Here is a 23,877-nt window from a genome sequence, read left to right as displayed (position 1 = left end):
CTCTTTGAATATTTTTGTTACATAGATATTCTTCTTCTTAGTGCCGAGAAAAGATGGTTTGGCTCAGTTCGGCTTGCATGAAGTTCGTTTAATTGTTAATAGCCTTGCAAAGTTAAGTCATTAGCAGCTCATTTAGTATAGATAAATCATGATGAACAAAAGAGGGTTTGGCTTGTCTCCACTTGTGTAGGCTTGTTAAAATAAGTATTTATATGTTTTATTCATCTTTTATGTCAAATATAATGAATGGGATTCATTTGAGTTCTATTATTAGCATTGTACACTGAAAGAAAATGTTTTTCCATTTCAAACTAGTCTGTTCGAGCTTGAACTCAAGCTCAAGCTAGGCTCCGTTCAAAGGCGTCAAGCTGGTTCGGCTCGTTTACCAACCAGTTGTTTCTAAACACTACACAACAATACAACCAGTGTGACATATATCAGCAGTTTTTTTCAAAAAAAAAGTGAAAAGGGGCTGGTGGATATTTTTTGATAAAAATCCCCCAAATTTAATTATTTTTAACTTTGAATTTATTTTTATTTTAATTTTAATTTTTTTCTTTGTAAAAAATAAATAAATTTGGGTTTTAATTTAATTTTTTCCATTTTGCAAAAAAATGTGAAATTTATAAAAAAAATCAAAATATAGCGAGATTTTGGCTGGTGATATTTACCAAACAAAAATGTTTTTTCCCTATGAGTGCAAAGACCCCAAATTTACCCTCAAAACTGTGATTTTTTTTTTTAAATGAATACATGCTTTTAATAAATGCAAAAAACAAACCTACGAATCTAGGGCACATCACAAATTTCATTTATCAACCAAATATCCATTCCAAACCATAAATTAATTTAAACCACAATTTAATTTAAATCAGAATCAACTTAATAAACTCAAACTTTAAGTTCATTAGTTTAAAAAACAATTTTCAACACAGTTAGAATCCCATCAGTCAATCATAAACATTGCCACTTCCAGCCATAGTGACAAACATTTTTATCAACAAATTTTTATTTTTCAAAAACTCGCGAGAAATTGAAAAAATTTCATAAATCTTGCGTTTTTTGGCAAAATCTTGGCAATAAAAAAATAAATTAAAAAATATAAAAATTATTTTTTATAAGAAAATATTGATAAAAATTATTTAAAAATAAAAACACGCATTTTTTTTGCAATAAATAACCATTTAAAACGTAAATATCGCATTTAAATTGTGGTATTTATGTTTTTTTCATAAATCTCACAATATTTTGAAAATCTCGCGAGAAGTTGCCGTTTTAAACTTTCAGGCAATTTCTTGTGATGTTATCGCGAGATTTTCATAAATCTCGTGATATTTGTCACTATGCTTCCACTAACCTAGTTCCGCCGTCACGTTGTTCATCTAAGCCTGAGCTTCAACATCTGAAAAATTATAAACAACGGGGTGAAACCTCACACAAGAAGGAAATATGCATACATAAAAAACAAACATACATTTAAGAAAAGCGTTAAGCACATATTACAATTCAATCAAGCTTGCAATATAACTCAATTTAATACATGCTATCAAATCACTTGCTACACCAACCAATGCAAGAACTAATGCATAATCGATGCATGAACCAATACATATTTCATGAATGACTTTTTATATTGCTTTTGAATGCATGTCTATACTTAATGCAACCCATTTAAGTTCTCATCTTGAACACCTCCTGCAAATACTAAAATGGGTCAAATCCCAAGGTCCAAGGGTGTAACAACCACAATTTTTTTACTTTTTTTGTGATATATTAAATAAAGAAATGTTTCTTAGTTAAAATTTTATAAAAACAAGTTTATGTTAATTTTTTCAGAAACTATGTTTAGTTTCAATGAATACAAGAGGGTTAAGGGAAAAATCATAATTTTAAAAGCCTGTTTTATAACTTTTAAATACCTGACTGCATTTGTATCAAAAAATTAAGAAAGATGGTCATTGTTTCAGAAGAAATGGAGTTGAAACATATTCAGAACTCGCCCAACAAATTTCAGGGGTAAAATGAGTATTTCAAAAAAGTTTTAAGGTCATAATAGTCCAGTTCAATGTTGACTGACTTAGGGGTATACATGTTATTACATTTAACTTAGGGAGATATTAGTAAATCTTTATGTTAGTTAAGAAGTAACTAAACTAGAAGATTTATTTGACACTTAGCTACACAAACTAGAATAGGGTCTAATTAATGTAACTAAATGGCTTAACCAAATTTGATATAAATTCGATCTAAACTGGGTCATATAGGATACAGCCCAGACCCAAGACCCATAATACATGAGCCCTTACACATATATATGTTTTCACCAAATGTTGACTTCATTCAACACTTGGTGAATACAAGCCACCAAGTGTTGAATCAAAACTATCACTTGCATACTCTCTACCATCTCCCCCTATAAATACTAATCAGCCCCCCCTTTTGTTCCCATCAGCTCATACGAGCTCTTTCACTTCCCCTCTCTCTCTCTCTCTCTCTCTCTCTAAACCTCTCTATCCCTCTTTTAACTCTCTCACTCCTACTTCTCTTTGTTTTAGTGATTTTCCAACTTCACTACCACTCACCCACAAGTTGCATACAATCAGCATAACTCCACCACCGTCTGAACATCATGTCCTGCTATCTTACTAATTTTTTTTCATCTCTACTATTGCCTCCATCTTTGTGCACAAACCTGAGGTTTTGCACAAGCATCAAAGCACCTGCACGCATGATCATTTCATCTAATATCACACATACAAGGTAGATTTTTGTACCAAAGGCTTGCAATTCTACATGTTATTTCATAAACTAGATTTAAATTCTTGTTTCTACAAAATTAATTGGAATTGCATTGCTAAAAAATTGACTCATACCCCACAACAGGTCAATTCTCCGTTTACAGCAAGGGTCAACACTTGTAACAGAAAGTCGACCCCTATTTCTTTCCTTTTTGAAACTGTAGGGTCGGTCCCTTATTTGCAAGAGTCGACCCTTACAGTTCAGAACCCCTTTTTGCAGTTTAGATGAACTTCAAGAGTCTACCACTACAGTTCAGGCCCCCCCTCCTGCAACTTAGACTAACTGCAAGAGTCAACACCTGCTCTACAAGAGTTTACCGCTGCAGTTCACATAACCTGCAAGATTCGACCCCTGCTCTGCTAGAGTCGACACCTGCAAGTTTGTATCATTTCTTGGCAAGTGTCAACCCCTGCTCTGCATGAGTCGACACATGCAATTTCTCTGTCTGGCAAGTGTCGACCCCTGCTTTGCAGAAGTCGACACTTGTAGTTTGTTTTATCGTCTGGCAGTGTCGACCCTTGCAGAGCACTTGCATATTTTCTCAACTTTGGGCAGTGTCTACCCCTGCTCTACAAAAGTAAACACTTGTAGACTTATTTTGATTTTCTCACAGGGGTCATCTTTTTTACATTCTGACAGTGCCTGCAAGTCTTGACCTTTTGAAAGGGTTGACCCTTGCTTTGCAGGAGTCAACCCCTGAAATTTTGACCCTCTTGAGGTTATCCCCAGCCCTTGACCTAATTCATGACATTATAAATATAGAGGAGGGGCTGCCCCCCCCCCCTATTTGCCTATTTTTAGTTTAGAGCTTCTCCTTTCTCTCTCCCAAATCTCTTCTTCTTTTTCTTCTTTCTCTCCTTTCCCTACACCAAGTCTATTGGTGTTTTCACATGGTTAAAGGAGGTGTAAGGAGGCTACATCTGAGGTCATGGTACATGTGAATCACTTGGTTCATGCGAAAAGGCTCATCAGATTCGTAGGAACAAATTTTTTGATGAAAAGGTAGGTGATCTATACTCTTGTGAAATAGAATTCGTGGTACGAATTCCATGGGGTTTTCACATCCATAGACCCTAAACAAACCCTCACACACATGGGTTTGTCTTAGGGCTATCAAACTATGGAAAAAGAAGAGGTTTTTTGAAGGAAACCCCTCTTTAAAAACACAATTAACTAAAAAATGGGTTTCTCAGAAAAGAAATCTGTAAATTTTAAAATTTCATGAAATGTGCTATGATTTTCGTGCAAGTATCAATTTGAATTAGTAGTATATGATATTATAGATGTTTTGTAAAAAATTTATGAATTTCCATGGTCGAAATCTTGAGATATTGCAATTTTAGTCAAATCGAGTTTTTCAGAAAAGATTTTGGTAAATTAGAGAGTATAATGAATTTCATGTATGAACCCATGTAATTTTACTTTTGTAGTTTGTAGAATATATTCATAGGAGTATTTTGTGATTTTTGTAGATTTTTTGAATTTTATTTGCATGTAAATTTCATAATTTACTTAATTAATTATGTATTTTCTGAATTTATTTCAGAATAATTAATGCATATGAGAGACAAATCAATTTTTTTGGCCAAACGGCTGAGAAAAAATCTGATTTGTCTCAATAAGAATAGATCAGACTTAGATGAGTAGTTCAACTACTGTTTTGATTAAAAATTGTGTCAAATATTTATGGATGTACGGATTCAGGTGACCCAGTTTGAGCCCACCCGAATGCATAGACCCAGAATTTACTGTTTTTGATCAGACATCTAACAAGTAAAATACTTGTAACTTTCTCGTACAGAGGAGTTTCAATGAGCAATTTATTGCGTTGGAAAGCTAACAAAATTTCCTAACTCATGTGAAATTTTTATCTCTGCGCATGGTCTGATCCCGATTCAGCATTAGTTGAAACATAATATGATAGACCTCAAGTAAAACATTCGTAACTTCCTCATACGAAGGAATTTTTTCCAAGCGGTTTGTGGCCACGTAAAGTTGATAAAATTTTACACATTTTGTGAAAATCTCAGCTCTGTTCACCGACTGAGAAATTTTTTGTGAACTCTGTAATAGTCAGACATAGTTGAGAGTTTCGCAATTTGGAGTTGGTCTAAGGGTTCAACCCCGATACATGCGTAGTTATCTATGTTTCATAAAATTTCATGTATGATTTGATTGCATAATGTGTTTGTATATTCATGTCTTATTTATACAGTGTATGATGTACCTTTCTTATGGCATGAATGTGAACGGTCATAACTAATTATGTAGCTCAAGGATTGGTCTGGACATCCCTTTTTAGGCTCCTATCTATAGAGGAGATTAGAAGAAGATAGAAGCCTTAGGGATTTCCACTAATTAGCTATTAATTAGTAAATTTAAGAAAACCGACTTTCCTAGAAGAGTCCTCCTTTGATTCAATTTTTTTGGCTTTTTTTATTTCAACCTAATTAAAACTCTAAACAAAGAATCCAAATGTGGCGCCACTTAAGTGGGTTCCATATTTGATTTTAAAGCATATTAAATTAAAGATTTAGAAAGGTTAAAAACAAAAAGATAAAAATAAAAGATAAAAGCAAAAAATAAAGTCCTAAATCAACTACATTTCTGAAATAACAAGAATATGAAAAACCAAATGGAAAGAATGATTAAGAAGTTGATGCCACCTAGGTGGGTCCCATCTAATGTGAATTGAATTGGATCTAAGATCCACTTTGAAATTCGAGCTTAATAAAAATCCAAATCCCATCCGGATCCAGATCTGACACATTATTTTTCTCAAAAAGGCATTTCAAAATATCAAATGTAAAACACTGGGTTTAGATTAAAATGTAAAGATCAATTTTGAACCTAGGTTTGAAATTGGATAAGAAGAGAGTTTTGAATTCGAATCCGGATCCAAAGTTTCAAATGATAAATGGATCTGGATCTCAAACAAAAAGCATGATCCATGCTTGAAATGGTGAAAGATCTTGGATCAAAGATAAGATTGGAAAATGAATCCTGGATCAAAAATAAGGTGGAGATGGATCCTAGATATTAGATAAGAATTGAAGACTGAATCCTGAATAATAAATGATTGGACCCTGGATATCTGATGAGATAATCCTGGTTTAGAAAAAAAATTAGACTCTAGATATAGATAACAAAGCGAATTGGATAATAGGATCCAGGTCCAGAAATAGAAAATGAATAATGAATATCATATCCAATATTAGATCCGATATGATATCGAGTGTCAAGATCAAAACATGAGTTGGATCTCGGATATAGATATAATCTCAGAAGAAGAATTGGTCCGAGTACAGACTGGAAATTGCTCTGGCTAAGAAATGGACTAAATTGCCTCTCTGAATAGAAATGAGCACAAATATGGACGATTTTGCTCTTCTGGGCAGAGGCATGAAGTGGAATGACACTTGAAAGGTAATGTTTGAACTGGGTTCTAAGGTTTCTGAACTTGGGTGAACTAAAATGACACTGGCTCAACTAGACTCTCAGACCAGATGATTGAAAATAGACAAAATTCTCAGTGAAATGATGAGGAATTTACTATAGAGTGAAGTGAGCAATGAGAGTGTACTGGGTTTGAGCTGAGATGATACTCAACTATACTAAAATAAACTAAATCCGGAGCTAAATCCTAGTTAGACTGACCAGGGTTAGCTCAATTCTAGCTGAAATGAGCTAAAATGGAACTCCAAGAATTTGAGATACAAATTTGAACTGAAACTGAACCACTTGAACTCTCGATGAACTCAAGTTAAACACAGAGGAATAAAATCTACTAAAATTGACTGGCTCTGGGACAATTGTGTTGAATTTGAGCTAGAAATAAGCTCATTTCATGTGAAATGAACCAAATTTAGCTGAAATAAGTAAGGTTTACTCATCATGAGCTTAGGGGAGCTAGAAATGACTGATATTCTAACTCTTCTAACTGACAAGGATCTAAGGTTACCAAGAGGTACAATGGTAATTTTATTGATAAAGTGGGTGGGGGGAGGGGGGGGGAGGGAGGTGAAATGACACCTACACTGGAATGGACCTAGGGGTTAGACTCCTACGTTGTACTAAAGGGTTGACATCTATGAATGGGAGTGTCTAGAAGTGAATCTGAAAAATTTGGGGGTGTTTAGAGATGCCCCTCTTTGCTACTAAGCTGGTTTAAAGATGAGCTTAGTGGCAAAGAAAAACACACCAAATTTTGAAAATAAAATACCCCAGTTTGAAAATCTGAACTGGGTATGGAAGAATTGATTCTGAAAAGCCCTCGTGAAATGAGGTTTAGGTTTAATACCTTATCCTGGATGACTTTGAAAGAAACAAAATCCTCGAAAACAAAAAACTTTGATAACAAGGAGTGAGGAAACCGTGATGGTAATTTCGAGTTTAGCCCTAAAATCTGAAAGAGATTGCAAAAGGCAAGAAAAACAAGATTCCTAAAAGCTTTTGAAAAGGGAAGTTAAAAAGGGGGGTCTCATGACTGAGACATAGAAGAAGCTTTTAAAAGGAAATGACATTTTTTTGTAAAGATTTAGGTTTAACCCTTAACCTGAACGGGAAAGACTCAGGTTTATCCCTTGACCTAAACGGGGTTGAAAAGAACAAAATCTTCAATAACAAAGGGCTGAAAAAAGGGGGTTGAGGAAACCATAATTGAGATGAAACAAATTCTCTGAAAGCCTTTGAGAAAGGAAATTTGAAACAAAGGGGTGGTCTTACGACCAAAGACTTAGGTTTATCCCTTGACCTAAAGGGGGTTGAAAAGAATGAAATCCTCGAAGACAAAAGGCTTTTGATAAAAAGGGGGTGAGGAAACCATGACGAAACTTCTGGATTTTGCACGAAATCTGAATGAGTTGCAAAAGGTGAGAAAATAAGGTCCCTAACAACTTTAAAAAGGGAATTTAAAAAGGAGGGTCTCATGGCTGAGACATAAAAGAGCTTTTAAAAGAAAAGACCTTTTGCGAAGATTCAGGTTCAACTTTTAACCTAAACGGGGATTGTCTATGGCAGGACAGTGGGAAAGATAGGGAAATGTGCAAAAGTTTGAGAGCTCGAGCACTCAAATAACAAGAAGGAAATGACTTAAAAACCCAGGTTTTCAGATCCTAAAGAGAGATAATAAAAAAGTGCAAGGATTCATTAAAAAGACATCAGGCTCTTGCTTCATGTCAGGATAACAAAAAAAATTTGCCAACATCATAGAAATTATAGTTGATCAAAATAGTTGAAAATGTGCAGGTATGTGCGAAAGATATTCCCCCTTCTACCTAGAGTATTACCTTCAATTAAGCTAACCTCATAGAATCAAGAATCAAATTCAAGTTGTTGCTATCCGGTTTCTTCAAAGAAGCTATCCATTTCCTTGATATGAAAAAAGAGGAATCGTTCTCAGTTTCATAAAGCAAGTTGATAAAAAGATATTGACAAAGAATTTCACATAAGTAAAGATGATTCCTGGTAATTCGGCAGTTTGATATCCAGGGTTTACCCATCATATCTCTTTGCATTCATTAACATATAAGCTTGAGTTTGAAGCTCTTTTGGAGTTTGGCGGGAAGTTCGGCTTATCAACCTTCAACTTGGAGATATTTCAGATCTTCTCTAGAAGAGCACGTCACATCCTCCTTCAACTCGGAGATGATCAAAGTCATCCTTGTCCCTGGGGATTAGACTCTCATGTCCTCTTTAAACTTGGTGACAATCAAAACTTTTCTTCGTAAGTGCACATCACATCTTTCTTCAACTTGGAGATGATCTGAGTCTTCTTTGTCTTTAGAGATCGAAACTCTCATATCAACCTTCAACTCGGTGATACTTGAGAGATCTCTTTTGTAGGTAATTCACTAGGCTTGAATGTTTAGAGAAATGGAGTAGGTTCTATACGACACAATACATTTCTACTGCCTTATTGCCAGAAGAACTGCCTTAAAAAATGTTTCATTGCTATAGTCAATATCAATTCATTTCTGGCTTCTCAATATCATTGAATTTTCTCTTTGCTGGCCATACCGAGGTGTGATCATTGCAAAAATTTTCCTTTCTTTTTAGGGGAAGAGAAAACTCTCACAAGGTCCACTTAACCTTTGAAAAATGTTTTTGAAATAACTCACCTCCATTTTGAAATTTGCGAAAAAATAGGGAGACGGGGCTTGCTCGTCGGTACGAGGTTCAACCGTTCGTGGTGCCTTTACCAGGGGTAATTGAACCAAGGATCGAATTTCTGCCTTTAACTTGCCTAAATTTGTCTAAGAAATTATTCCAAGTCCTAGAATGCACATACAATCATGCTTGTGCTATGATTTTTTAACTTGAAGTATGCATGCTTTTGAAAAAGTTGTTTTGACTTGAAAAATACTTAGAAATATTTCAAAAACTGAATCTCCAAGTGATTTTTGAAATTTGATTCAAGAATGTAATTGGGAAAATTGTTTGAAAACATATTTGAAATCGACTTGAAATGATTTCGAAATTGATCTAAAATCACTTAGAATTATTTTGAAATTAAAGCTTGAAATTGATTTTGAGTTTGAAATCGAAATTGAAAGAAGAATTTGAAATTGAATTTAAAGTTGAACTTGAAATTGAATAATTCAAAATTGAAATGAGAATAAAATTGAAGTTGGAATTCAGATTTGGAATTAAAGGCTAAATTGAAAATTTAGAATTGAAATTAAAATTTGAAGTTTGAAATCGAATTTGAATTTGAATTTGGAATCAAAATTAGAGTTTTAAAATTGAATTTAAAATAGAAATCGAGGTTGAAAATTGAGCTTTTGATTAAAAATTTGAATTTGAAATTCAACTTTAGATTCGAAATTGGAAATTGAAATTGAACTTTTGAATTTGAAAATAGAAATTGGGAATTGAAATTGAACTTTGAATTTAAAAAAAATTGAAATTGGAAATTGAAATCGAACTTTGAAATTGAAAGTTGAACCTGGAAATTGAAATTGAACTTTGGAATTAAAATTTGAACTTAGAATTTGGAATTGAACTTTGAAATTTTGAAATTAGAACTTGAAATTGAACGTTGAAATGAAAATTCAAATTTAGAATTTGGAATTGAATTTTGGAAATGAATTTAAAATGACTTTGAATTTGAAAAATAATTTTAAAATAAAATAGACTTGAAAATATTTTGAAAATGAAAATAAACTTGAAAATAAATCAAAATTAATTTGGAAAATAAAGGTATTTCGAAAATCACTTGGAAAATGGAAAATACTTTGAAAAATTTTGAAATTTAGAAAAAGAAAAAGAAATGATGCAATTTCTATTTAAATGATGAATGCATTAAAATAAGTTTTGAAAAGATTTCAATAAAGAGTTATTTGAAATTTAAATTAAAAACAAATTTCATGGTTTTAGCGAATTAAAATAAGATTAAATTTTCATATATTCATGACTATGGCCATAAATATATTTTGATTTAATCTTTATTTGAATTCCAATAAAAAATAAAATAAATTTTGTGTCGCGACTCTATGAAAGAGGAAAAGTCAACTTTTTCGACTATGCGAAAGAAGGAAAAGGCAACGCCATGATGTATAAAAAGGAAATCAAGTTTTCATTTCATATCAGCAAAGCCGAAAAATATTGCCAATAAGATAAAATTGTATTTGATTTAAAGATGCTAGAAACATGCATATATATGTGAAAGATATTTCCTCTTTTACCTAGAGTATTATCTCCAATTGGGTTAACTCCATGGAATCAAGAATCAAAACTCAAGCTTTGTTGCTGTTGAGTTTTCCTCAAGAAAGCTATCCATTTTCCTTGATATGAAAAGAGAGGAATTATTCTCAGTTTCATAAAATCAAGTTGATGAAAAGACATTGATGAAAGAATTTTGCATAAGTAAAGATAATTTCTGGTAATTTTAACAATTTGATATCTGAGGTTTTCCCATGATGATCTTTTTGCGCTCTTTTTGAGGCATAGAATATAAGCTCAATTGAGGTTTGGCGAGAAGTTCATCACATCATCCTTCATCTCGGAGATGTTTTAACTTTCTCTGGAAGGGTACATCACATGCTCCTTCAACTTGGAGGTGATCTGAGTCTTCTTTGTCCTCAGTGATTAGATTGATGTCATTGTCTCTTTGATTAAAAATCTTATGGCGATAACATAAATCAAATATCTTTTAAGGTTTGTCAAAAGGTTCATCGCATCAGTAGTCAACTTGGCTATGGTTTGAACTTTCCCTGAAAAGACTTGTCACATACTCCTTCAACTTGGAGATGGTTCAAATTTTCTTTGTCCCCGGGTCTATCTCGCCTATCAACCTTCAACTTGGTGATGATTGAGGAATCCCTTTTGCAGATAATTGATTATGTTTGCATTATTGAGAAGATTGAGTGGATTCTTTATCGCTCAGAATATCTCCACTTATTGCCAGAAATTTTGTCTTTAAAAATGCATCATGGCTATGATCAATATCAATTCATTTCTAGCTTTTCAATTCGTCTTTCGCATTGTTGGGCCATGCTCCTCTCTGAAAGCATCACTTTATTCCTCTTTCACTTTGACTAAAAGAATCGCCCTGCTCTTCTCTAAAAGGATCGCCCTATTCGTCTTTCGCTTTGACCGAAAGAATTGCCATGCTCCTCTCTTAAATGATCACCCTATTCATCTTTTGCTTTGACCGAAAGAATCGCCATGCTTCTTTCTCAAAGGATCGCCCTATTTGTCTTTTGCTTTGATCGAAAGAATTGCTATGCTTCTCTCTGAAAAGATCGCCCTATTTTTCTTTCGCTTTGATCAAAAGAATCGCCATGCTCCTCTCTAAAAGGATCACTCTATTCATCTTTTGCTTTGACCGAAAGAATCGTCATGCTCCTCTTTGAAATGATTGCCCTATTCGTCTTTCACTTTAACTAAAAGAATCGGCATGCGCCTCTCTGAAAGGATTGCTCTATTCGTCTTTCGCTTTGACTGAAAGAATCACCATACTCCTCTCTGAAAGGATCACCCTAGTCGTCTTTCGCTTTGACCAAAAGAATCGTCATGCTCCTCTCTGAAAGGATCGCCCTATTCATCTTTCGCTTTGACCGAAGAAATCGTCATGCTCCTCTCTGAAAGGATCGCCCTATTCGTCTTTTGCTTTGACCGAAAGAATCACCATGCTCCCCTCTGAAAGGATTGCCCTATTCATGTTTCATATTATCGAAAGAATCACCTTGCTCCCCTTCAAAAGGTTCTCCTTATTCGTCTTTCGCATTGACGAAAAATTTGCCTTATACTTCTTCAAAAGAATTGCCTTATTCATCCTCCAAGTTGCCTCCTGCTATCTCATTTTTCTAGCCTTTCGCAACCCCTTTCGAATTCTTTGTGCGAAATCCGAAAGTCCCATCATGGTTTCTTTATTCGAGGATTCTGCATCATTTTTTCATCCCCATTCAGGTAGGGGTTAAAACTTGAGCCTCATTCCGATGAGGTATTTTTGTCTCATCTAGGTTAAGGGCTAAATCTGAATCTTCTACCAAAAAGATCATTTCAAAAACTTACTTCTCCTTTATCAATATCTCTCTCCAAAGTTTTTCTTATTCTCTCACCTTTTGCAACCTCACTTCATGAGAATCATTTTTAAATATCAATTTCTTCCTACCCAGTCAGATCTTCCTAACTAGGGTATTTTATTTTTGAAATTTGGTGTATTTTTCTTTGCCGCTAAGCTCGGGTTTCAACCAGCTTAGCAGCAAAGAGGGGCATCTGTAAACACCCTAAATTTTTTAGGTCCATTCCAGACATCTTTTTTCACAGATGCCAAAACCCTGCAGGTCAATATAGAGTCTTACCCCTAGGTTCATCCCAGTCTAGAGGCCAGTATATCCTGTTTTGACAATAAAATTATCATTTTACGCCTGAGTCACCCTTAGCCTTTTTGACAGCCAGACCTAGTTGATCTCATTTTAAGTTCAGAAGAGTTAGAATGTTTGTCATTTCTAGATCCTTTGACCTTACGATGAGCGAATCCTGATCATTTCTGGCCATTTCAGCTAATTTAACTCATTTTAGATGAAATAAGCTTATTTTTAGCTTAAATTTTAACCAAACTGTCTCTGAGTCATCCAAATCTGGTAGATCCTATCCCACGGAGTTTAATTTGAGCTCACCAGAAGTTCGAATAACCTAGTTTCAATTTAAAGCCACTTTTTACACACTTCGACCTTCATTTTAGCTCATTTAAGCTCAATTCAGTCCAAATTGAGCTAACCTCAGCTCGTTGAGCCGGTGTTCTAGCTCTAAATTTAGTTCATCTGAGTATAACTGGCTTCAGATTCAGTTCATTCTAATCTAGTTCAGTTCAAATTAGTTCAAACCAGTCTAGTACCATGTTTCTGCCCCTATAGGGCAAAAACCAAAAAATATAATTTTTTTTAGGACACACTGTTTCTGACATTTTTTTAAACTAGGACAAGTCTCAATTCAGACTCGAATCAATTCCTTCATCTAATATCTTATCAATATCTAAGATCCAATCCATTTCAATTCAAATATTGGATTCAATACTGGATCTGGTGTCCAATTCTTATCTCGAACCTGGATTTTTCATCTGATTCATTCTATAATCCATATCTAGAGTCTAATTCATTCATTAAACCTGGAATATTCTATCAGATATCCAGGATCCAATTAAACATTTCGAATCCATTTCAATCTGGATCTACCTTCTAATCCATTTATAAGGTTAAATTGAATAAATTTTCAAACTCAGAATAATCTAACATCTGAGATTCAATTTTACTTCTTGGATTCTGATTCGGATCCAAGATCCAATTTTATTCTTTAAGTTAGATCCAAGATCCAAATCCAAAACTCCTAATTTTTATTATGAATTTTGGGGGTTTTCCATTTTCAGTTCTTCAGAAGTCCATATTCAGGGTTCGATTCGCATTTTGAACAAATTTCCTTCAAATCAAGATCCAGATCCAATCTTTTTCAAAACCTCGGATCCAGATCATTTTCAAGAATTCTATTTTTTATCCTAATTTCAAAATCAATTCTTGAAATTTCAAATTCAAATTCAAATCCATCATTTTGCAAAAATCCTATGAAAAATGTCTTTGATCCAGTTCATAATTCAATTTGGATTTTGAAATATCAAAATGCATCCAGATCCAGTTTCAAAGTGCAACTTTTATTCAAAATCAATTTGGGGATTTTAAATTCAAAATCAAAATCCAATTTTTATCCCAATTTTCAAAATAATCTTTGAATTTCAAATCCGAATTCAATAATCTCTGAAGTTATAAACAGAAAAAGGGTCAATGTGGAATCATACCCTACAACAACTATCAGCACAATACTGAATATCATATTCTTCACAGCAACGAGAGCTGCAGCTTGTTGCTCAGGTGTTCTGACATCTTTAGACACAATATCAATTATCTTTCCACCAAATTTTGGCTGCAGAAAAGATAAATAACAGGAATTTGAGTAAGGTAAAAGTAGGCAGAGATAAAACATGTAATCAGTCAACACAAATGCAAAGTAAACAGACGAGAAAAAAATATGGACAACAATGATCATCCATAACATAACACAGATAAATATTTTGCACACTACAAGCTACAAGATATATGTATCACCAATTAATGTATACAATGATACATACAATAAGGATATTTGTTGTTGAAGCAATGAGCAGTGCAACAGTCGCAAGAACCAGTTTCCCTGCATCAGGCTTTGCCTAAAGTGGACAAGAGATGCCAGATAGGACTGTCAGGAAAAATCTGACTCGCTGAAGTATTAAAAATTCTTAAGAACTTGCATGAAGGTACAACTTACCAGTAGAAGCACTCTGAAGAAACCAACATTGGCAGGCTGACATCAATAATATATCTGTTAGAAGCTAATCAAAGCCAGAAATTTTCATAACATCAAGAAACAAATAGCCATGTTATACAAGATAACATCAGATAAATAAGAGACATCAAATGTTTTGCTTAACATTAGCAGTAAGGTTACACCTGTTTATTTACGTAACATCAATCCTGAGGAAAAGCTGCATTTTGCTCAATTGGAAAAATTAGGAGAAGAAGAAGATTGTTGAAGATCTGAAGGGAGGCAGTGAGAGGTGATATTAAAGATTATGAGGCGGCCGAAGATGTAGCTCTAGACAGGAAGGAATGGAGAAACATGACTCACAAAACTGACCTCATGTAGTTGGGAATTTGGGGTGAAGCTTGATTATGATGATCAAAATAATCTCTTCAACCCTGAAGGTACTAATGTCACAAGGTGCTTTTGTGCATCTTCAGTTATTGTTACACACAATAACCCCAAATAAAGACATGGAGGGATGTGGTAAATTGGGACATGAAAGACTATATCATCACGACACAGGTTTCAGCTTTAGATAGGGACAATTGAAGAAGCAGGAGCTATAAAACCAACCCTATCTAGAAGGGTAGGCTGATGATGATGAAAATCTTATGGATCACCTACACAAATTACTTAAATAGCCTTATTTTGTAGAAGACAGGACAAAAATTTCAGGTCACAACAGGTGTGTTCAAGTGCCTTGAGTTTTCCAGAAGTGTTAGTGTCTGGTATTTTATGGGATTCTTCACAAGTAAAGAAGCATCTATCTAGTGCAAGTTCTCAAACCCAATTGAGTCTTGTATTTGAAATTCATAAAACTTGGCTCGAACCACAGCAGCCATTTGACAACCCAAATTTTGGGTACATACAAAAGAAAAAGAAAGAAGAAAAGGCTGCATAGTTCTCAGAGAAACTCATTACTGAAACCAAATGCAGTTTACTTGTGATGTATATGATATATTTAAATGCCCAAATAAGAGTAGCAGCAAGGAATCAGTTTCAAAATCATCCAATTTGAAATAGCAAAGGTGACTGTTGGATTACCGGGACAGCATCCCCATGTTCAAGATCCGATTGACCATGCTCTGGTTGTGCATCTGTTGCCTTGGTCCCTGCCTACAAAAGCACAGCATCAATAAATAAGTGATTGCAGAAAAAAAATTAACTCCAGAAACTACTATTTCCATCATAACCCTTTGAATAATGACACTTTTGAGTTAATCTAGTACAAACTGACAAGTTATCACAACAATTAAGCACCCAAATGTTGTTGCTAGCTTTACACAACCATAAAAATTATTTTCATCTAAACACACAATGCCTGTGTGTGTGTGCATGTCTGTGTGGGTGTGTAAAATGGAGCAAAATCTTGGTTTTGATGCCTGATAATCTATATGCAGTTGTCATATGGTCAAATGTGAACCTAATTTAGGTGGATGGGATGAGTAGATTATCTTAGTTACCAGGATTTGATAGCTGCTACTAATTCTCTTGTTTCTGAAATTTCTTCCTGCTTTAACTGACGCTTTTGTGCTGGCATCTCTTAGGCAATTGTCTTTTATGTTGATGTAATTGTTGAAGAATATCCTGCTAATGGAATATCTAGGTAGTAAATTCATAATAGAGTTTTATCTTCACCATGCTGCATGCTTTTTCAGCATAGTGATAACATTCACAGTACATTCTTAATAAAGAGTTTTATCTTTGACATGCTTCATGCACTTTCAGCATAGTGAGAGTATGAAGACTGCACCTTGAACTGGCATCTTCTGACGCATGGGACCCTTTCCTCTAATATCTGCAGGTTCTGATAATCTGCTATATGACTCATATAGACTGAAGATTCACATTACACTTTCTTTACCACGTTCATCTTTAATTTGTGATAAGAGTCTATAACTGTTTCATAGAGAGGCACATCTCCTCATCCATTGTCTTAATCTCAATTTCTCACATATTTGCAGACTAGCAGTGGATGTGTTTTCTATATCTAAAAGAACTCATCTTGGTTTTGATGCCTGATAATCCATGCACTGTTGTTACATAATCATAAGACTGAAGCTGATTTAGATGGATGATGGGATGAGTAGATTATCCTAGGCTCCTAGCAGTAAGGACCTGATGGCCACTAACTGGTTTGTACTTTTACCATGCCATCATCTATTGCCCTTTTAGTATAGGAACCTATATGAATGGCCATGTGGAATGTTTGATATAGTGCCGGGCACCAAAGTTCTTTTCTTAGGATCAAGAAGACTAAGCGGTTGTCATAGCTATTGAGATTATTTTACATGGTGAGCATTTGACTCCTTTTAGCCTGCACTCTATATGATCAAGAATGCACTATTCCTGGGGTGAGTCGTGTTAAATTCTATAAGCAGATATAGCATGTTGAGGTGATTTTTCAGTTTTCCACTATGCTCTAGAGCACTTCCATAATGACAAGATTACTTCATGTGTATACCGACCTATATAAGAAGGACTTACTCATGAAGCATTGGTGCCATGGGAAACTTATCGATTTTCAGTTACTCTTCGACAAACACAAACTGTAGGTATAAGCAAAGGCTTGTTAAGAAGTGCCTAGCTAATCGTATTGTTTTCCTCATCTTACCAATTTAGCAGTGTGGACTTTTCATCAAGCATTGTGCCTTCTCAACATAGCAATTGAATGAGTACACTCTCAGAAGAAACTCCCTCTGGCATCACATGGACCACCTTCTCTCACATTCCAAATCTGCAATTGCTACTTATAACTTTTCACCACCATGCAAAGATGACAAAGCACTCAATTTGTAGAAAGAAACGGATGCACATCCCACAAAATAAACTTCATCCATATTATTTGAAAACAAGTGGCATCATATAGGAAAACCTTACAAATATGTCTTTACTTTTGCAAACTTAGATATTGGAAGAAGTGCTTATTTCAAAATAGAAATTCACAAAAACAAGACCAGCTCTAGCACAGAAGCAGAAACTACAAAATTGGTGCAAGAAACAATCAACAGCAGAACTGTAAAAACCTTTCATTTGCATCATCCAACAAGTCCATTTTCTCATTGCACTATCAAAACTCTCCCATAAAAAAAAAAACTGCATCCTTAATTTCAAGGCACCCAACAGAACAAAAACACCCATCAATCCAAATTGTGATAAGAAGGCGCCAAACAAAACAAATACACCCATTAATCCCAATTTTGACAAGAAGGCATGAAAGAGAGAGAGGAGAAATTCCATCACTACCTCCTGGTTTAATAAAGGAACTTTATGAGGAGCAGTCTCATTGTTACCACTGTTGCCTGAGCCCCCTGCCATCGATTCCTCCACTCTGCAGGAAGGCCTTCCCCAGTTTCAACTTGGTCAGTGAAATGGGCTTCCAGGCTTTATGTGGTTCAAGTTCTCTTGGAGGAACCGAGGAAGTGCTATGGGACCAATAGAAAAGGTGGGGTACACAGGCAAACAAGGATAAAAGGGTGGAGATCCCATGTGAAATTCTGGACCCAGGTTTGCACTTTTTTGTCATATCTACAGAGCCCAAAACCGTATGGTGTTAAAAAAGGATCCTGTATCATCTAACGTGATGTGCCAGAGAATCTATGTTGATCCTAACCGTCCAACTGATGCATTTAAACGGCTATGATTAGTCCACATTCGGATGGGCAAAAAAATCTCGATATTTAGACTTCTAAAAAAAAATGCAGAAAAATATCGTTGCTCTGTTGAGGCTTGCTCCACTTAGATTTTTTGAACATATATTTAATTGAGCTTTGTTTTTTGTTAAAAAATTTGTTTGTCATATTATTATCAGTACCATCATCTTTTGACATCGCTTTTCATTCAATTTTCCACTTTCAGAAGGATCCGTGGACAAGAGGATATGAATTGACTAACGGGAGGGGGGGCTCCAACCATCAGGTAGAAGCAGTTTGTGCAAGTCACAATGTGATGGGAGGTTGCAAGTTCGAACTCCTGGTTGAATAACTGCCTGGTAGTCTGGTAGTATGAACAAGCCTCTGTCATGTTCTGGTTAGCTAAAGGCTGTTTGTAAAAGGGAGGGCCCTACTAGCTCAGTTATGGAAAAAAAAAGGACTCGATTTGCTGTTTTTTTTTATACACTTATACATAGAAATTGCCCTTAAGATCAGACCTAGCCGCACTGGCTTTGCCAGACAAACTTACGATCACTGTTCTGGCAGCGTAAAACTCTGTGAGCTTACCTTTGCCCTCAGGGAGTCGCCACCACCCTTAGTCTTGCACAAGGGGTGACACCTATAGAATTTGAACCTAAACCACCTCCTAACCCCTAGGCCCACTATACCACACCCCTTTGGGGCTATGAGTTGCTGGTTTGACTTGAAAGTTTGAACAATTTTTCAGGGCATAGAAGTTTTCAAAATTCTAATCAATAAAAACTATTTTTGCTATTTTACTATTAAAAAATGTTTTTATTGAAACATTATTTATAATAAAAAAAATATTTAAATATTAAAACAGTAGATGTACGGATCTGAGTCACTAAGGACACACCATTTTGGCCACATGTCAAACACCATTAGATGCTATCTATATTTAGCACATGGTCCTCTTTGAATATTTTTGTTACATAGATATTCTTCTTCTTAGTGCCGAGAAAAGATGGTTTGGCTCAGTTCGGCTTGCATGAAGTTCGTTTAATTGTTAATAGCCTTGCAAAGTTAAGTCATTAGCAGCTCATTTAGTATAGATAAATCATGATGAACAAAAGAGGGTTTGGCTTGTCTCCACTTGTGTAGGCTTGTTAAAATAAGTATTTATATGTTTTATTCATCTTTTATGTCAAATATAATGAATGGGATTCATTTGAGTTCTATTATTAGCATTGTACACTGAAAGAAAATGTTTTTCCATTTCAAACTAGTCTGTTCGAGCTTGAACTCAAGCTCAAGCTAGGCTCCGTTCAAAGGCGTCAAGCTGGTTCGGCTCGTTTACCAACCAGTTGTTTCTAAACACTACACAACAATACAACCAGTGTGACATATATCAGCAGTTTTTTTCAAAAAAAAAGTGAAAAGGGGCTGGTGGATATTTTTTGATAAAAATCCCCCAAATTTAATTATTTTTAACTTTGAATTTATTTTTATTTTAATTTTAATTTTTTTCTTTGTAAAAAATAAATAAATTTGGGTTTTAATTTAATTTTTTCCATTTTGCAAAAAAATGTGAAATTTATAAAAAAAATCAAAATATAGCGAGATTTTGGCTGGTGATATTTACCAAACAAAAATGTTTTTTCCCTATGAGTGCAAAGACCCCAAATTTACCCTCAAAACTGTGATTTTTTTTTTAAATGAATACATGCTTTTAATAAATGCAAAAAACAAACCTACGAATCTAGGGCACATCACAAATTTCATTTATCAACCAAATATCCATTCCAAACCATAAATTAATTTAAACCACAATTTAATTTAAATCAGAATCAACTTAATAAACTCAAACTTTAAGTTCATTAGTTTAAAAAACAATTTTCAACACAGTTAGAATCCCATCAGTCAATCATAAACATTGCCACTTCCAGCCATAGTGACAAACATTTTTATCAACAAATTTTTATTTTTCAAAAACTCGCGAGAAATTGAAAAAATTTCATAAATCTTGCGTTTTTTGGCAAAATCTTGGCAATAAAAAAATAAATTAAAAAATATAAAAATTATTTTTTATAAGAAAATATTGATAAAAATTATTTAAAAATAAAAACACGCATTTTTTTTGCAATAAATAACCATTTAAAACGTAAATATCGCATTTAAATTGTGGTATTTATGTTTTTTTCATAAATCTCACAATATTTTGAAAATCTCGCGAGAAGTTGCCGTTTTAAACTTTCAGGCAATTTCTTGTGATGTTATCGCGAGATTTTCATAAATCTCGTGATATTTGTCACTATGCTTCCACTAACCTAGTTCCGCCGTCACGTTGTTCATCTAAGCCTGAGCTTCAACATCTGAAAAATTATAAACAACGGGGTGAAACCTCACACAAGAAGGAAATATGCATACATAAAAAACAAACATACATTTAAGAAAAGCGTTAAGCACATATTACAATTCAATCAAGCTTGCAATATAACTCAATTTAATACATGCTATCAAATCACTTGCTACACCAACCAATGCAAGAACTAATGCATAATCGATGCATGAACCAATACATATTTCATGAATGACTTTTTATATTGCTTTTGAATGCATGTCTATACTTAATGCAACCCATTTAAGTTCTCATCTTGAACACCTCCTGCAAATACTAAAATGGGTCAAATCCCAAGGTCCAAGGGTGTAACAACCACAATTTTTTTACTTTTTTTGTGATATATTAAATAAAGAAATGTTTCTTAGTTAAAATTTTATAAAAACAAGTTTATGTTAATTTTTTCAGAAACTATGTTTAGTTTCAATGAATACAAGAGGGTTAAGGGAAAAATCATAATTTTAAAAGCCTGTTTTATAACTTTTAAATACCTGACTGCATTTGTATCAAAAAATTAAGAAAGATGGTCATTGTTTCAGAAGAAATGGAGTTGAAACATATTCAGAACTCGCCCAACAAATTTCAGGGGTAAAATGAGTATTTCAAAAAAGTTTTAAGGTCATAATAGTCCAGTTCAATGTTGACTGACTTAGGGGTATACATGTTATTACATTTAACTTAGGGAGATATTAGTAAATCTTTATGTTAGTTAAGAAGTAACTAAACTAGAAGATTTATTTGACACTTAGCTACACAAACTAGAATAGGGTCTAATTAATGTAACTAAATGGCTTAACCAAATTTGATATAAATTCGATCTAAACTGGGTCATATAGGATACAGCCCAGACCCAAGACCCATAATACATGAGCCCTTACACATATATATGTTTTCACCAAATGTTGACTTCATTCAACACTTGGTGAATACAAGCCACCAAGTGTTGAATCAAAACTATCACTTGCATACTCTCTACCATCTCCCCCTATAAATACTAATCAGCCCCCCCTTTTGTTCCCATCAGCTCATACGAGCTCTTTCACTTCCCCTCTCTCTCTCTCTCTCTCTAAACCTCTCTATCCCTCTTTTAACTCTCTCACTCCTACTTCTCTTTGTTTTAGTGATTTTCCAACTTCACTACCACTCACCCACAAGTTGCATACAATCAGCATAACTCCACCACCGTCTGAACATCATGTCCTGCTATCTTACTAATTTTTTTTCATCTCTACTATTGCCTCCATCTTTGTGCACAAACCTGAGGTTTTGCACAAGCATCAAAGCACCTGCACGCATGATCATTTCATCTAATATCACACATACAAGGTAGATTTTTGTACCAAAGGCTTGCAATTCTACATGTTATTTCATAAACTAGATTTAAATTCTTGTTTCTACAAAATTAATTGGAATTGCATTGCTAAAAAATTGACTCATACCCCACAACAGGTCAATTCTCCGTTTACAGCAAGGGTCAACACTTGTAACAGAAAGTCGACCCCTATTTCTTTCCTTTTTGAAACTGTAGGGTCGGTCCCTTATTTGCAAGAGTCGACCCTTACAGTTCAGAACCCCTTTTTGCAGTTTAGATGAACTTCAAGAGTCTACCACTACAGTTCAGGCCCCCCCTCCTGCAACTTAGACTAACTGCAAGAGTCAACACCTGCTCTACAAGAGTTTACCGCTGCAGTTCACATAACCTGCAAGATTCGACCCCTGCTCTGCTAGAGTCGACACCTGCAAGTTTGTATCATTTCTTGGCAAGTGTCAACCCCTGCTCTGCATGAGTCGACACATGCAATTTCTCTGTCTGGCAAGTGTCGACCCCTGCTTTGCAGAAGTCGACACTTGTAGTTTGTTTTATCGTCTGGCAGTGTCGACCCTTGCAGAGCACTTGCATATTTTCTCAACTTTGGGCAGTGTCTACCCCTGCTCTACAAAAGTAAACACTTGTAGACTTATTTTGATTTTCTCACAGGGGTCATCTTTTTTACATTCTGACAGTGCCTGCAAGTCTTGACCTTTTGAAAGGGTTGACCCTTGCTTTGCAGGAGTCAACCCCTGAAATTTTGACCCTCTTGAGGTTATCCCCAGCCCTTGACCTAATTCATGACATTATAAATATAGAGGAGGGGCTGCCCCCCCCCCTATTTGCCTATTTTTAGTTTAGAGCTTCTCCTTTCTCTCTCCCAAATCTCTTCTTCTTTTTCTTCTTTCTCTCCTTTCCCTACACCAAGTCTATTGGTGTTTTCACATGGTTAAAGGAGGTGTAAGGAGGCTACATCTGAGGTCATGGTACATGTGAATCACTTGGTTCATGCGAAAAGGCTCATCAGATTCGTAGGAACAAATTTTTTGATGAAAAGGTAGGTGATCTATACTCTTGTGAAATAGAATTCGTGGTACGAATTCCATGGGGTTTTCACATCCATAGACCCTAAACAAACCCTCACACACATGGGTTTGTCTTAGGGCTATCAAACTATGGAAAAAGAAGAGGTTTTTTGAAGGAAACCCCTCTTTAAAAACACAATTAACTAAAAAATGGGTTTCTCAGAAAAGAAATCTGTAAATTTTAAAATTTCATGAAATGTGCTATGATTTTCGTGCAAGTATCAATTTGAATTAGTAGTATATGATATTATAGATGTTTTGTAAAAAATTTATGAATTTCCATGGTCGAAATCTTGAGATATTGCAATTTTAGTCAAATCGAGTTTTTCAGAAAAGATTTTGGTAAATTAGAGAGTATAATGAATTTCATGTATGAACCCATGTAATTTTACTTTTGTAGTTTGTAGAATATATTCATAGGAGTATTTTGTGATTTTTGTAGATTTTTTGAATTTTATTTGCATGTAAATTTCATAATTTACTTAATTAATTATGTATTTTCTGAATTTATTTCAGAATAATTAATGCATATGAGAGACAAATCAATTTTTTTGGCCAAACGGCTGAGAAAAAATCTGATTTGTCTCAATAAGAATAGATCAGACTTAGATGAGTAGTTCAACTACTGTTTTGATTAAAAATTGTGTCAAATATTTATGGATGTACGGATTCAGGTGACCCAGTTTGAGCCCACCCGAATGCATAGACCCAGAATTTACTGTTTTTGATCAGACATCTAACAAGTAAAATACTTGTAACTTTCTCGTACAGAGGAGTTTCAATGAGCAATTTATTGCGTTGGAAAGCTAACAAAATTTCCTAACTCATGTGAAATTT

At 34.6% G+C, this 23,877-nt stretch overlaps 1 protein-coding gene across 2 annotated transcripts; it reads right to left on the bottom strand.

Annotated features, from left to right (window-relative positions):
• Positions 1-1,219: 1,219 nt before the first annotated feature.
• On the bottom strand, positions 1,220-18,338 carry LOC149837685 (ABC transporter B family member 27-like). Of its 2 annotated transcripts, XM_090006179.1 has the most exons (6): positions 17,881-18,334; positions 15,679-15,750; positions 14,599-14,634; positions 14,426-14,500; positions 14,093-14,217; positions 1,220-1,402 (listed from the first exon to the last, which is right to left on the bottom strand). In XM_090006179.1, the coding sequence occupies exons 1-6, from the start codon at positions 17,950-17,952 to the stop codon at positions 1,396-1,398; spliced, it is 387 nt and encodes a 128-aa protein (XP_089862305.1). In that variant the 5' UTR covers positions 17,953-18,334; the 3' UTR covers positions 1,220-1,395. The 2 variants fall into 2 exon arrangements, with proteins under 2 accessions (XP_089862305.1, XP_089862304.1); XM_090006178.1 differs by lacking the exon at positions 1,220-1,402 and having other exon boundaries at positions 13,983-14,217; positions 17,881-18,338.
• Positions 18,339-23,877: the final 5,539 nt, after the last annotated feature.

The sequence above is a fragment of the Nuphar pumila genome, chromosome 5, assembly GCF_984573655.1.
Source record: "Nuphar pumila chromosome 5, dmNupPumi1.hap1.1, whole genome shotgun sequence".
NCBI classification, from domain to species: Eukaryota; Viridiplantae; Streptophyta; class Magnoliopsida; order Nymphaeales; family Nymphaeaceae; genus Nuphar; species Nuphar pumila.
The sequence above is the reverse complement of the archived record's forward strand: the minus strand, read 5'-3'. Positions and strand labels throughout refer to the sequence as shown.

Coding starts and splice junctions, on each gene's coding strand:
- LOC149837685 (XM_090006178.1), bottom strand. CDS start 17,952: ATGGCAGGGGGCTCAGGCAACAGTGGTAACAATGAGACTGCTCCTCAT. Junction 14,501..14,598: donor TCTTCAGAGTGCTTCTACTG/GTAAGTTGTACC, acceptor TGTCCACTTTAG/GCAAAGCCTGATGCAGGGAA. Junction 14,218..14,425: donor CAACAACAAATATCCTTATT/GTATGTATCATT, acceptor TCTTTTCTGCAG/CCAAAATTTGGTGGAAAGAT.